At 42.9% G+C, this 15,391-nt stretch overlaps 1 protein-coding gene across 4 annotated transcripts in view; it reads left to right on the top strand.

The window, feature by feature from the left end:
• The window catches only part of TEX14 (testis expressed 14, intercellular bridge forming factor), a 142,211-nt gene that overhangs the window by 113,159 nt on the left and 13,661 nt on the right, over positions 1-15,391 (top strand). For all 4 annotated transcript variants that reach the window (XM_043902812.1, XM_043902811.1, XM_043902813.1 and 1 more), the window contains exons 17-25: positions 162-247; positions 1,201-1,467; positions 2,310-2,410; positions 4,476-4,604; positions 5,997-6,063; positions 10,450-10,531; positions 12,462-12,524; positions 13,045-13,172; positions 14,313-14,521. In XM_043902812.1, coding sequence (XP_043758747.1) covers positions 162-247; positions 1,201-1,467; positions 2,310-2,410; positions 4,476-4,604; positions 5,997-6,063; positions 10,450-10,531; positions 12,462-12,524; positions 13,045-13,172; positions 14,313-14,521 — 1,132 coding nt within the window. The remainder of the gene's footprint in view (positions 1-161; positions 248-1,200; positions 1,468-2,309; positions 2,411-4,475; positions 4,605-5,996; positions 6,064-10,449; positions 10,532-12,461; positions 12,525-13,044; positions 13,173-14,312; positions 14,522-15,391) is intronic.

The following is a 15,391-nucleotide window of genomic DNA, read 5'->3' as shown; positions in this document are numbered from 1 at the left end:
CCCTCTGGTGGTGCATAGGAGTCAGTGCAACCTCAGAACCACGCAGAGAATAGGGGACAGTCCTCTGGGTGGGCTCATGGACTTGGGGTTGTGTCAGGAACTTGAGTCAACTGATGTGTTTGTGTTCACTTGCCCTCTTCCCCCAAATAAATGCAATTCAGGATCAGCATGCAATCTGTGTCTTCTGAAATCTATAACGCAAAGTCAAGAAATGAAGGTGATGGAGAGATACACTTAAAATGGATAAGTGAGTATAATATATGAATATTTATATATTTATATATTATAATATATAACATTATATATAAATAAATATTATAATATATAATATAATATATAAATAAAAATATATATATTTTGTCTGTTGGACAAAATGAAATTTAAAGTACCTTTCTAGCTTGGTTGTTATCTCAAAGTGTACAGCCTGTCTTCTCATATTCTTTTCTTGTTAGATCATTCCATTTTAAAAGTAAGACCTTTCTGACTACAAACTGTGAAAGAGAAGTGCTTTTTTTAATCTCTGGACTATATAGGAAATCCTTCTACACTCTGTATATGTGTATATATGTATGTTGTGTAACAAAGGTAGTAAAAAAATATACAGTATAGATTCTTATAATGTTAGGGTAGAGAGCTTGCAGTGTCACTTTCACCTATCCTGTGGGCATTATCCTTTTGTATCAGTTTAATCTTATGAGCGTAAAAGAATACAGCATCTGTGTTTTTTGATAGTAATGCTAGGTGGCACTGAAAAGGATAGAAAATTTTGAGGAAAACACACATGCACATATATATGTATATATGTACTCCCAAAATATGAGCTCAGTCTGGTCTAGAAAGGTTATATAAACTCAAATAGAATTCCTTCCATTAGTTTCTGCAGGCTAGGGGCTTCACATGTCATTTTCTTACAAAATCTTTACAGCAAGAAGGTCTGTCTACAAATTTCTGTTGCCTTTTAGTCTGATTCAGCATAAAGGGCTGTAACTAACTGAAATTCTGCCTGTCCCTCACTGTTATCCATTCTCTCCTCTTTCCTGCTTCAAGCCAAGCAGGGCAAGCTAAAGATGATGCAGTTCTAAACAGGGAGTAATTGTGACAATATAAGCTATAAACCATGACGTAACTCTTTAAGGAACTAAAGCTTTTGTTTCCAGCATTCACAGTGCTTTTTTAAAAGCTGCTTTCTCTTACGTCCAGCGGAGGTGAAAGAAATGGCAGCGAAAGCAGCTACTGGACAGCTGACAGTACCTCCTTGGCATCCTCGGAGTGGTGTGGCTTTAGACAGTGAGGCTGAACATGAGCCTGACCCCCTGCCGCAGCTCCCCATCAGGGTCTCCGAGCATGTGGATTGGCAGCAAGCTGCAGAGTATCTCAAGAAAAGCGATGAGCCAGGAGGAAATAAGTGTGGTCAAACAGACAGCAGTGACCAGCGTGGCAGACAGTCAGGGCCTCAGCGTTTCACCAGTAAGTTCAGATGGAGGAGCTGGGGTAGGTGAGCTCTGTCAAGCTGTCAGCTCTCGACAATAAGTAAACCTCCTGGAATATTTCCTTTGGCTTCTCTCCTTTCCTGTCTGTCTGGGGGTCCTGAATTCCAGGGGAAAGTAGCACACCCATCAAATCCCACTGTCCTTCAGACAGGTGAAAAAGTCCAGAGACTCGAAAGTTTTTTATTACTGGAGGAGATTGCTTTGTCCAAAGGAAGTAAATAGTCTCCATGCACTGACCCTGCTCCTGGATCTAACCTGGCAAAGAATTGAACCTTTCACCAGAGAGCATCGGTGGCAGGCCACCCCCTGCTGCCCACTTCTTTGCATTGCATTTTAGGCAAGAAAAATGCGACCGTCTCTCAGAGAGTCTATGCCTGAGGAACTTAGAGACAAATGGTGTTTACTGCCGTCACTTTTATAGATTTGTGGGTGAAAACTGCACGCCGTGTCTTTCTACCTGGTAATTTGCTTGCAGTCAGGGCATGGGATATCATTTCACAGTTGTTTGAAAATCAAGGAAAGGTACATCTAAAATTATCATTCATCTTAGATAGAAAAATATACTGGTTTGGATTTTTTTGGTGTTTAAAATCTGTTCCTTGTCAAGCATCACTCTTGAACTGGTGGGCGAAAGGGAGAATGATTCACGGCTGCGTGCTAGAGCCAGGCTAACCTAACAGTCTCCACTGTCTAGACAGAACCTGACATGACACATGGCCACATTCGGCAGAAAATGCATACATTTCTCTCACAGTATCCTTTGCCCCTTCATGTCATTTAAAAATTACCGAATGACAATTATTGTGTTATAATCGTTAGGTGTCAGGCACCTGCCCCCCAGAAAAGATGAGCAGCCAGAGCACAGTGAAGTCTTTCAAGCAAATTCGGATGCATCTGTGGCGGTTGAGAAATCTTACAGTGTAAGTCATACAGCTGGAGAGCCAACTCAAACCCAAAGACCTAGTAGGGTAAAACTGAGTTGTTACGTATTATGACATTGAAATATCTGTAGTAGTTCTTTTTAGTTGGAGCATGCGCCCTCATGTCTCTGACATGAGTGAAGAAGCTTTTCCTCCCTGTCTAATACTTTTTGAATTAGTTCAGCTCAAAGCACTGTGAATATTGGAGCTTGAGGAAAACACAGTTAGATTCAGCTCTGACCCTTGAGCGTTCTGTCTGTGTGTGTGCTCAGTAACTCAGTCGTAACCAGGCTCTTCTGTCCATGGGATTGCCCAGGCAAGAGTACTGGAATGGGTTGCCATTTCCTTCTCCAGAGGATCTTCCTGACCCAGGGATCTAGCCCACATCTCTTGTGTCTCCTGCATTGGCAGACGGATTCTTTACTGCTATACTACCTGGGACGCCCAAGCTTTCTGTCTAACTGTGTAGAAAAGACCACCTCGTAAAGCTCAGTGTGAGGTCAGTTACCAAAGCTCATGACTGAAGTCAGATTGAAGTAGGAAAAGCAGGGCCAGGGTTGCAATGAGAGTGCCTTTGCCTGGGATGTCATCTAAGACCGAAATTCAGTTCTCAGCTCAGTGGAAGGAGTGTGTTCATGCCTGAACTCTATGCCTCAGCAAGATCCCTGGGATTCAGTCATTTCCCAGCATTTGTACTGGGGTTACAGCCTTGCTTCAGGGATTTAATGTGTTCTTCAAGTGTGCAATTGGGCCATGGTCCAGCCAGCGTAAGGAACCAAAATTTGTAATCACCATTTACATGGAAGAATATAAACAAAAATTGAGAACAAACAATGTAAAAAGCTGATTGTGATAACATTTGAGGCTTTTCAAAGAACATACCTTTGTATCTTAATCAGTACACAGACCACTCACAGGACAGTTTATTCTTTCTCTCCTGTGAGGCCTGGGAGGACGTACCACATTAAGCATACTGGCTTGGCTGGAGAAGCAGGTCTGTCAGGAAAGTGGAGAAGGTGTGGGAGGCCAGGCTTGTCTGAGAAATTTCAATTTGATATGAGGGGTTAAGGAAAGCAGCTGCTAAGTGCACAGAAGAGGAAGTGTGGCAAAGGCAGTGTCCAGGGAAATAAACCGCAAAACCTGTGCAAAGAAATAATTGAAGGTAAGGAAAGGAGCCAGCTGTCTGGCCACGTGGTGATGAGGGCCTGGATGTAGAGAAGTAGCAGAAAAGGAAGGAGGAGAGCAGAGATGCTGACAAAATAACTTGCTTTTAATTAATTAATTTATTTGGCTGTGCTGGGTCTTAGTTGCAGCATGTGTAATCTAGTTCCCTGACCGGGGATAGAACCCAGGCCCCCTGCATTGGGAGTGTGTGTAGCCACTGGACCACCAGAGAAATCCCAGTAACTTACTTTAAATTATTTCATTTTTTAAATAGTTCTCCCTTTTTTCTAAATTAAAAAAAATTTTTTGACTGCATGGCTGTGTGATTTTACTTCCCCAGCCAGGGATCAAACACACACTGCCTGCAGTGGAAGCATGGAGTCTTATCTGCTGGGCCACCAGGGAAATCCCTGTTTTATTTTTATTATTGAGATTGTATTATTATTTTTAAAATCATGCTCCTTCTCTTGCCTTTAAATGGGAATACCTGAAGGAGTCCCAGGTCTGAGCAGCCTCAGCCTGGAGTTGACTCCAGCACGTGGACTGTGTCTGTGCCTTGTGGGGATCAGGGTGTTTAAATTCAGTCCCCAGCTTGAGTTGTCTAGGGCCTTTCTTCTTCCTGTGAATTGCAGAGCAAAAAGTTTGCCCAGCCTCCCCTACTTCCATTGTGCAGGTAAGGATGTTGAGATTCAGGACTGTGGTTTGTCACACTTGCTCTGGGGTTCATGGCTGGCTGTGCAGAAGGAGGGCAGAGGTGCGCACGTGGCGGGAGGGGCTCTGAGAGCATCACTCCAACTGCAGGGTGATTTTAGATGTCCTGTTACTAACAGTGCAGCCAGCTCTAAAGGGATTTGTTTACAATAAACACCAATTGAAAAGTGATTTCCTATGTTATTAATAGGATCAGTCTGCACAATCAACTTGTTCACCAGAGTCTTCTGAAGACACTGAAGACATGACAGATGAGTTTTTAACTCCAGACCATGAATATTTTTATTCCTCAATTGCTCAAGAAAATTTGGCTCTAGAGGTAAAAATTTACAAAGTTCAGGATAAAGTACATCTCCAGCGTTCTCTGTTGCTTTATTCCTTTAAAATTATTTTTATTAAGAAAAATAGCTTATACGTAAAATAATATCATGTCAATTTATCAGTGTTTTCATATGTTTTGAAAAAACATGTGAAAAGTAAGATTTTTCATAATGAAGGTCTTACCGCAGAATTGTGGTTCCAGCATTTGTGCAGCACTCTGTACTTCTTTTTCAAAACCCATTCCTTCTTGTTGCTTAATTCAGTCCTTTCTTGGGGAGAGAGAAGGCAGCCTGCTATTATTGCTCTGTGTGAAGAAGCACTGGTGACAGTAGGCTAGGGAGTTAGCCCAGGACTGACAGGCTTTAGTGGCCGGAGAGCCAGGAGTAGCGGCACAGGGTCCGCAGAGAAGGTGAGGCTGTCCAGTACACGGGCCTTTCTCTGGGATCTGCCTGGCTTTTGCAAGAACCTGTTTGTGCACAGAGTATTTTTATTTATAAAATGAAAATCATAGGAGTCTTTTATTTACTCTTGTAATTTTTACCTCCTCTGTCCCCTAACCTGCCACCTTTTACCAATATGGAAGGTAGAGTGGGGGAAAGAGAGATTGTACATGCCAATCCACCACATTTGACTGACGGGAAGAATTCAGTGATGCATCACAAAGCGTGGTTCTCCCTCGTCGGCACTTCTGAAAACTCAGTTAGAGCAGTTTTCCATTATCAGTCCTTCGAACATTCTTGATATTACTGTGGACTGTGACATTAAGAAAATGATTAATAAAAAATATAAAGTGTATATACATATACATGTACATACATGTAATATGTACACATATATAAAAAGGGTAACAGGGAAAAGTACACGCATCTTTAGGGTACAGATCATGAACTTTTACATGCTGAACACACTCATGGAGCCAGCACCCAAATCAAGAAATAGAACATTCTTGACCCCCAGAAGACCTTGTGTTTCCTCCCACCCACTGCTTCGCCTCAAAGGAACCGGTGTTCTGACTTCTCACCCCATAGAGTAGCTTTAGAGCCTGGGCCATCTTTCCTACCTTTTTTGGCTTTTCTAGTAAAGCTCCCAGGAATTAAAACATCTTTGTTGGATGGCTGGAGTGAGGAGAGGGGATAATTATATAAAGAAGGGAAAAGGAACCCAGTCCCACCTCACAATGGGAGGGGGAGGAGGGCTTGTTGTGGAGGAGGAATGTATAGTACAAATAAGTTCTTAATGTCTGTGAAGGTTTGTTCTTTTTCTGTAAAAGATGCAGGAACTTTATAAAGATTTTCAAAGTTTAAGAACATCAAGAAATCCTCTCCCCATCTTTTGATGATATATCTTCCTCTAGTGAACTTCCTTTCTTTGCTCTTTCGTTCTTTTATAGACCTCAAGTCCCATTGATGAAGACTTTGAAGGAATACAACATGCTTGTGCCCGACCTCAAGTCTCTGGTAATACACCCTCAGGGCAAATTCCTTTGAGACTATCTCCTGTTCACTTTCTGTCAGATCACACATGTTTAGAGCTGGAAAGGTTCTTAGAGATAACCTTCCAGGCCTTTCATTTCACAGATAAGAAAACTTAGGCTCAGTGGTTTCCCCTCATTAGAATGAATCCCCAGCTGCTCACCAGCCTCATGGCATCCATACATCATGTTATTTATATACTTCCCCTTGCGTGCTTTTTTTTTTAACTTTGCTATTTATTTATTTATAAATACTTATGTATTTATTTGGCTGTGCCAGGTCTTAGTTGCGGCACACAGGATCTTTAGTTGCTGATTTGATCTCTTTAGTCACGGAATGTGGGCTTTAATTCCTTGACCAGGGGTGGAATCCAGGCCCCCTGCATTGGGATTGTGGAGTCTTAACCACTGGACCACCAGGGAAGTCCCCCCACCTTGCATTCATATAGCATCCGTTACAGCAGTTGCTGCTTCTTTTTCCACCTGTAGTCTCTTTCCCTAGATTTCAGGCTCCTTTGTGGCACATAGCAGGAGTTCAGTTGTTTGTGCTGAGCTGACCTGAAGGATTGGCCTGGGCCACACAGCTAGTTATTGATATGGTGACAACCACTACTAGGTTTCTATGTCCTGCCCTACTCCAGAAGACTGAGTTTTATCATCATTTTCCTTTCCTTGCATGACATCTTAGCAAAAGGGTTAGCCTTTATTAAGGCTAAGCCTTTACTAATAGCCAACACTACAGTCAACATAACATCGTGCCCTTTTGGGGCCTTGGGTTCTGTGTAACTTAGCAGTTGCTTCCTGTTACATGAGAAGTTAGCCTCGGATCAACAGCTGGGGTATGGCACAAGACAAGATATAAATGGACCACAGGTACTGATACAGACATTTAAAAAATTGTGCACTTTCACTTTTTTAAGGTATGTAACCATCTGTTTTTAAAGCCAGGATTATCCATCTACTGAACCATGCAGCTCGGTCCATGGTCATGTCTCAACTGTCTGAACCCAGACTGGGCAGGTGTAGGTTCTGAACGTACTCCCCTCCTCTATTGCACACTCCAGCTTGCGTCTCTAACCTGATTCAGGCCTCCTTCACAGTTGCAAGCGTTTTAGGAAGCTGTACGCTTTTAGATGAACAGTTAAATTCTCAGGAAAATATTAATCTTAATTAATTTAATCTTAATTTAATTTTAAGAATTTAATCTTAAATTCTCAGAGACCCAAACCTGGGTCTCTGGCCACGCAGTTCTTTCTGTGGAGCCTCTGCCCATGATCACTCTCTGTGTGAGCCTGACCTGTGCGTGGCCACTTCACTTGCATTTGAAAGAGGGGTGAGTAGGAGAGAGAAATTATGCGGCAGGCAGGTCAGAAAACCACAGCTAGTTGTCTGCAGACATCTGAAGTACATGTAGAAGAAGCCTCTGATTTCTACTCCATTTCCTCCTTTCAGCCCTTCTCTTCCCCCCTTCCCACTACGGCTCTGATATACATCCTCTCCATACCAGGCAATACAACAGGGGTAACAGTGGGGTACACACTGGGTTCCATGCCCAGTTCTGCTGCTGACTTTTTTCTGCATGACCTTTGGCATCTTGGGCATGTCATTCCACCCCAAGGCCCCACCTTTCCTTCGTATAAAATAAAGGAGAGAGTTAGACTCTCAAATCTCTAACTTCCCCTCCAGCTCTAAATTGTGCTTATTAGAAATTCATTTATGCTTTCTAGGGCATTTGAAGAGAGCAGCAAGAAGGAGAGCCGCGATGCTTCTCCATGGGTCGGGGTTCAGTGTTTTCAGTCAGTCCAGTCCAGTTGCTCAGGCGTGTCCGACTCTTGGCGACCCCATGGACTGCAGCACGCCAGACCCCCCTGTCCATCACCAACTCCCGGAGCTTGCTCAAACTCATGTCCATTGAGTCGGTGATGCCATCCAATCATCTCATCCTCTGTTGTCCCCTTTTCCTCCCTCCTTCAATCTTTCCCAACATCACGGTCTTTTCCAATGAGTCAGCTCTTTGCATCAAGTGGCCAAAGTATTGGCGTTTCAGCCTCAGCATCAGTCCTTCCAATGAATATTCAGGACTGATTTCCTTTAGGATTGACTGGTTGGATCTCCTTACAGTCCAAGGGACTCTGAAGTCTCCTCCAACACCACAGTTCAAAAACATCAATTCTTCTGTGCTCAGCTTTCTTTATAGTCCAACTCTCACATCCATACATGGCTATTGGAAAAACCATAGCTTTAACTAGATGGACCTTTGTCGGCAAAGTAATGTCTCTGCTTTTTAATATGCTGTCTAGGTTGGTCATAACTTTTCTTCCAAGAAGCGAGCATCTTTTAATTTCATGGTTGCAGTCACCATCTGCAGTGTTGGGCTCAAAAAAATAAAGTCTGTCACTCTTTCCACTGTTTCCCCATCTATTTGCCATGAAGTGATGAGACCAGATGCCATGATCGTAGTTTTCTGAATGTTGAGTTTTAAGCCAGTGTTTTCACTCTCCTCTTTCACTTTCATCAAGAGGCTTTTTAGTTCTTCACTTTCTGCCATAAGGGTGGTGTCATCTCCATATCTGAGGTTATTGATATTTCTCCTGGCAATCTTGATTCCAGCTTGTGCTTCATCCAGTCCAGCATTTCACATGGTGTACTCTGCACTGAAGTTAAATAATCATGGTGACAATATACAGCCTTTATGTACTCCTTTACCCATTTGGAACCAGTCTGTTGTTCCATGTCTGGTTCTAACTGTTGCTTCTTGACCTGCATACAGATTTCTCAGGAGGCAGGTTAGGTGGTCTGGTAATTCCATCTCTTGAAGAACTTTGCACAGTTTGTTGTGATCCACACAAAGGCTTTGGCGTAGTCAATAAAGCAGAAATAGATGTTTTTCTGGAACTCTCTTGCTTTTTCGATGACCCAATGGATGTTGGCAGTTTGATCTCTGGTTCTTCTACCTTTTCTAAATCCAGCTTGAACATCTAGAGGTTCATGGTTCACGTACTGTTGAAGCCTAGCTTGGAGAATTTTGAGCATTACTTTACTAGCATGTGAGATGAGTGCAGTTGTGCAGTAGTTTGAGCATTCTTTGGCATTGCCTTTCTTTGGGATTAGAATGAAAACTGACCTTTTCCAGTCCTGTGGCCACTGCTGAGTTTTCCAAATTTGCTGGCATATTGAGTGTAGCATTTTCACACCATCATCTTTTAGGATTTGAAACAGCTTAACTGGAATTCTATCACCTCCACTAGCTTTGTGCGTAGTGATGCTTCCTAAGACCCACTTGATTGCTCATTCCAGGATGTCTGGCTCTAGGTGAGTGATCACACCATCATAACTATCTGGGTCATGAAGATCTTTTTTTGTATAACTTCTGGTGTATTCTTGCCACCTCTTCTTAATATCTTCTGCTTCTGTTAGGTCCATACCGTTTCTGTCCTTCACTGTGTCCATCTTTGCATGAAATGTTCCCTTGGTATCTCTAATTTACTTGAAGAGATCTCTAGTCTTTCCTGTTCTGTTGTTTTCCTCTATTTCTTTGCATTGATGACTGAGGAAGGCTTTCTTATCTCTCCTTGCTATTCTTTGGAACTCTGCATTCAAATGGGTTTATCTTGGCTTTTGCTAAAGGTGGTACTTTGTTACAGTGGGCTTGCCATTGCATACCAGGCCACCTTCTGGACCTAAAGAATGGCAGGGGGATCGTGAGCATTTGCCAGTAGGGCAGGCTAGTCTGTGTGTCCACTTCTCCATAAACCAGAGCTGTATAATGTGGGAAGGAAAATTGGATACTGGTCCTGTGTGCCCATAGGCCTGCAAAGTATCTTCCTGAGAATTGGGGAGGAGTGACTTGAGATGCTTGAGGCCAACGAGAACAGAAGACAGTTGAATTAGCTCATTAGTACTCAAGACCCCACCCCCAGTCTTTAAGTGGTGTTTGGTGGCCAGGAGACACAGTTAGCATCCTGGGAATGCCCAGCTAATGGTCTTTTCTGCTTGGAATCGGCAGTGAACAAACAGTTCTTGGTTTCAACGCCCCCTGGTGTCTGTTGACAGGAATCAGGTCAGTTTGCCTTCCTGAAAAGACAAAACCCCATTTGTCTCCGGAAATAACTGTGCGGCTATAACTGAAAGGCCAGTAAATGGCTTGATTGTATTCTGAGTGTCAGAATATAGTTCTCCCCTCTGAGCAAGGAAAATAAACTTTCAGAGCAAAAACCTCTTCTACAGTACTCAATCCAAGCCCAATTAGGAAACACTTTGTTTATGTAGTTTATTTATTATTCTAGACCAGACCAGGAAAACTCCAGAGAATGAAAATCATAATCTAGGTTTGCAAAAATGTATTAAAAATGCGTTTATTTTGTTCTTTCAGGTGAAGAAAAGTTCCAAGTGAGAAAAAACTTTGGAAAGAATGCTGAAATTTTGACCAAGTCTCAATTCCAACCTATACGAAGGTATATGCCATTATTTTATTCACAGTTTCAGACTCATAGACGTAATGTTAATTGATGGTAATGCCCCATATATATATGTTGCTCTTCTTCAAATATAACAGCCACCATGTTATAACAATAAGCTTTAGGCAGTTTAGATTTGTTAGGACTTGTTCAGCAGAATTATGAAGGGTCATGGAAAGGAGCTGTCATCTGCATCCGGATCTTGACTCTACTTTTCTAACTGTACGACCTTGGTCAGATTTCTCTTCCAGTTGTGTGTGTGTGTGTTAGTTGCTCATTTGTGTCCAACTCTTCGTGGCCCCTTGGACTGTAGCCTGCCAGGCTGTCTGTCCATGGAATTCTCCAGGCAAGGATATTGGAGTGGGTAGCCTTTTCCTTCTCTGGGGATCTTCCCAACCAGGGATCAAACACAGGTTTCCCGCATTGCAGGTGGATTCTTTACCAGCTGAGCCACCAGGGAAGCCCAAGAATACTGCAGTGGGTAGCCTATCCCTTCTCCTGGATCTTCCCCAGCCAGGAATCGAACTGGGGTCTCCTGCATTGCAGGCAGATTCTTTACCAGCTGAGCTACTTAATGTTATGTAGTGCACAACCCCCAGATTCTAGTGGCTTACAACAACAAAAACTGCTTTTGTGTTCATGTTCCATGTCCATCAGGGATTGGCCAGAAGTGTTCTGTGCTGTATTACTTTCTCTCAGAAATCCACCATGCGGGAGACTCCATCTTTGTGCTTCCTTTTTTGCTGAGGCAGGAAAAAGAGAACATGGTGAATTGTGCACTGGACTTTTAAAAGTTTCTGCCCCAAAGTGAATCACATCACTTTCACTTACATTTCACTGGTTAAAGCAAGTCATATGGTCATTTATGTAAATTAGGCGGACCAGAAAATACTGTCCTATGTTGTGCTCAGAAAAAGAAATATTTTTTGAACGAATTAATAGTCACAACCCAATCTAAAATCCATTCTCTTTCCTTTATACCACTGGTCTCATAGGGATTGCTACAAAGATTAGAAATGTGGAAACATTTGGGAGGATTTAGCATGAGATCTGGCTTATAGTTGGTGTTTGAGTATTGAAAATGTTAAATATTGGTTAAATATTGGTTAAAGTAGAAACAAGTCAAATTTGTCTTCAGAATTCTTTTCTAGCCTTTCTTTGACACAAGCCTCTCTTGGCCTCCCCTGATCCTCCATGCCAGGAAGCTGCCTCACAGTTGGTGAGGCCCCGTGGCTGTGTCTGTTGCTCCAAGCTCCATCCCCAGCAAAGTACTCCATTGACTTCCTCAGAAGCTTGCTCAGCCGGTAGTATCATAGGTTGACTGCAGGTGGGCTGACCTTTCAGTTCATTTCAGTTCAGTCGCTCAGTCCTGTCTGACTCTTTGCAACCCCGTGGACTGCAGCATGCCAGACCTCCCTGTCCATCACCAACTCCCAGAGTTTACTCAGACTCATGTCCATTGAGTCGGTGATGTCATCCAACCATCTCATCCACTGTCATCCCCTTTTTCTCCAGCCTTCAATCTTCCCCAGCATCAGGGTCTCTTTCAATGAGTCAGTTCTTCACATCAGGTGGCCAAAGTATTGGAATTTCAGCTTCAGCATCAGTCCTTCCAATGAATATTCAGGACTGATTTCCTTTAGGATGGACTGGTTGGATCTCCTTGCTGTCCAAGGGACTCTGAAGAGTCTTCTCCAACACCGTGGTTCGAAAGCATAGAGAGTGTTTATTTAGTCTCTGAAGAGGAAACAGTGGCCCAGACATGCCTGTGAACGTGTGGCTCATCAGGAGCAGTCAGGATTGAAGCCCTCACTTTACCCTCTGAGCTCAGTGCCCTTCCTGCTGCATCTCACACTGTCCTTGGACCATGCTGTTGCACTCTGCTGACAGAAGATTTATGTAATTTTCTCACTCTCTCTCTTAACAGTACTGAAGGTGAACAAGACGAGACATTAAAGGAACCACCAAAGGAAATGAAAGAGAAAGATATGTATGGCCACCAGAAATTGCTTAAGGATTCTGTGCAAAGTCTTAGTTTTAGGGGAATGGTGTTTTCTTATTTGTAAGAGCTTCTGTGTTCTTCCTATTTTTATGTATACATGTAACGTGAGCCTGTTTCTCCTTTCACCAAAAAGCTGCTGTGATGATGTGATCTAAATTGATAGCATCTTACAATCAAGGGAATACAGTGATAATAAGAATATAATCTTATACTTAAGGTAGATTAAATCTGTTTTCCACATTAATATACTTTCACCTTTGGAATTTATTTTTAGCTGCTGAGATATGTTTGAAGTTAGTATTTCTTTCTAAGATATTCTCTGATACTCTCTTTAAGATATCTTAAGTATCTTATAGCTATCTTATGGATATTCTAAAGTATTCTCTGATTTTGGCCTCTTGCCAAATAAAGATTTTTGTGAAGAGCATCTTTAACAAGTACCTCTTAGGAATATAGTGTTTGATTTTTCTAAGCATCTCCCAGTTACTCTGTGCTTTTAATACTTTAGATCACTGACAGACATTCAGGACCTGTCTAGTATCTCCTATGAACATGACAGTTCTTTCAAGGAAGTCTCATGCAAAACACCCAAAATAAACCACGCACCTACTAGTGTCAGTACTCCGCTCAGCCCAGGTACTGTCTCACAGGGGGATGTTCTGGGAGGGGAGCCAATAGCTCCTGTCTCATTGGCTGTGGGAAGCCAGGTTGTGGGCGCAGACCTGCAGATGGGTGTTTCCTCACAGTGCAGTGGGGTTTCTTTAGGGCCAGAGCGGAAGGGGATGATCCCATGGGTGATGGTGATGGTGGTGGTGATTAACTAGCTATTGTTGTTCAGTAGGTCAGTCGTGTCTGACTCTCTGTGACCCCATGGACTGCAGCACACCAGGCTTCCCTGTCCTTCACTATCTCTCCGAGTTTGCTCAAACTCATGTCCATTGAGTTGGTGATGCCATCCAACCAGCTATAAGGAGATTTTTTAACTCTAGCAATGCTGCTGCTGCTGCTAAGTCGCTTCAGTTGTGTCCGACTCTGTGCGACCCCATAGATGGCAGCCCACCAGGCTCCGCTGTCCCTGGGATTCTCTAGGCAAGAACATTGGAGTGGGTTGCCATTTCCTTCTCCAAACTCTAGCAATAGAGACCTGTAAATGCCAAGTCTACTTTGTACCTGAAGCACTGTTGAATTTTGGGCAAATACAGTGGGTTCTCTACAAGGGCTTCCCTGGTGGCTCAGATGGTAAAGAATCTGGCTGCAATGCAGGAGACCCAGGTTCAATCCCTGGGTTGGGAAGATCCCCTGGAGGAGGAGATAGCAACCCACTCTAGTATTCTTGCCTGGAAAATCCCATGGACAGAGGAGCCTGGCGAGCTATAGTCCATGGGGTCACAAAAGCTGGACATGACTGAGTGGTTAACACTTTCACATTGGATTTTTTATAGAGTTAGTAACTTAAAACAGTATCTTGTACTTAAGCATACAGTCCTGTAACCGCATACAGCCAGCATCAAACACCTTCTCTTTAGTGTCCTTGTTTCAGTATATTTGTGGTTCAAATAATCTCCCTTTATTTTGATGACCAAGTTTAGAGACTATCATTTTGTATACCTTATGGAGCTTTGTCTCAGATCAGTGATTATTTCAGTTATTGACAATTTGGGAAATTCCTGTTATAGATATAGAGTTTTATGGGTTTTGTGTGTGTGTCTGTTTGTGTGTTATTGTTGTTTTTAAATAATGTAAAGTATTCAGACACTGTCCTCTTTTCTACAACAGGGTCAATTTCTTCAGTTGCTAGTCAGTATAAGGACTGCCTTGAAAGTATCCCATTTCAGGATACTAAAACAGGATCTACCTCGTGCTGGACCAGTCAAGAATCTACTCAGACTTTGTCTGATAAATTTACAAGTGTCCGAGAGAAAGTAAAGAGCCTAGATTCCCTTCTTACTTCCTCTGAAATTCTCCCTGCAAGACTGACTAATCGTGTAAGTATATAGACTCTGCATTGCACCCTCATGGAGTGATTCCAAAGGCATCAGTGATCCAACAGGTCAAGATTTCTCCATATCTATTTTACAGAGAAAGGAAGAAATAAGCTGGATCCTCCCCAGGCTTCCCTGGGGCTCCTCTCTGATCTGTATTATAGAAGGGATCTTTGGCTTTTGTACCCTTTCCTCTCCCCGACCCCACCAGAGATAATGTTTGGCAATTTCTCTGAAGAGCTGGCCTCTGCCATAGCTTACGGTGCTACCTTCATCTGCATTGTTCTTTCAGTCTAACCATATTTTACATTCTGCTTCTTCCTTGAAGCCTCCTCTGGTTAGTTCTCAAGAGAGTTCTGATTGATCTGTACCTTGTTCCTGAACCAGTAATCTGCAGTAAAAACACTGAACGCTGCCTTCTCCTGGCTTCCTCCCCTTCCCGGTGCTGTTTGCTTTTTTCCTTCTCGCTCTCCTTCATATTTCATATGTAGTCCTTTCAGGAAAACTACAAGTTCCTTACTTGGTACTGCTGATTAAAAATCCGTTGACTAACCGTTGTGTCGCTTCCCTGGTGGCTGAAAAATAAAGAATCCACCTGCCAATGCAGGCGATACGAGTTTGATCCCTGGGTCAGGAAAATCCCTTAGAGAAGGAAATGGCAACCCAGTCCAGTATGCTTGCCTGGGCAATCCCATGGACAGAGGAGCCTGGCGGGCTGCAGTCCGTGGGTTTGCAAAAGAGTTGGACATGACTTAGTGATTAAACAACGAACAGACCGTTCTATAGGCAGATTGATTACTTGTTTGGCCCTCAATGAAAAAACCACTGTCATCTTCTTTGGGCATTTGACTCACAAAAAGTCTCATTCTGAAG

The sequence above is a fragment of the Cervus elaphus genome, chromosome 5 (assembly GCF_910594005.1).
Source record: "Cervus elaphus chromosome 5, mCerEla1.1, whole genome shotgun sequence".
Taxonomy (NCBI): domain Eukaryota; kingdom Metazoa; phylum Chordata; class Mammalia; order Artiodactyla; family Cervidae; genus Cervus; species Cervus elaphus.
The sequence above is the reverse complement of the archived record's forward strand: the minus strand, read 5'-3'. Positions and strand labels throughout refer to the sequence as shown.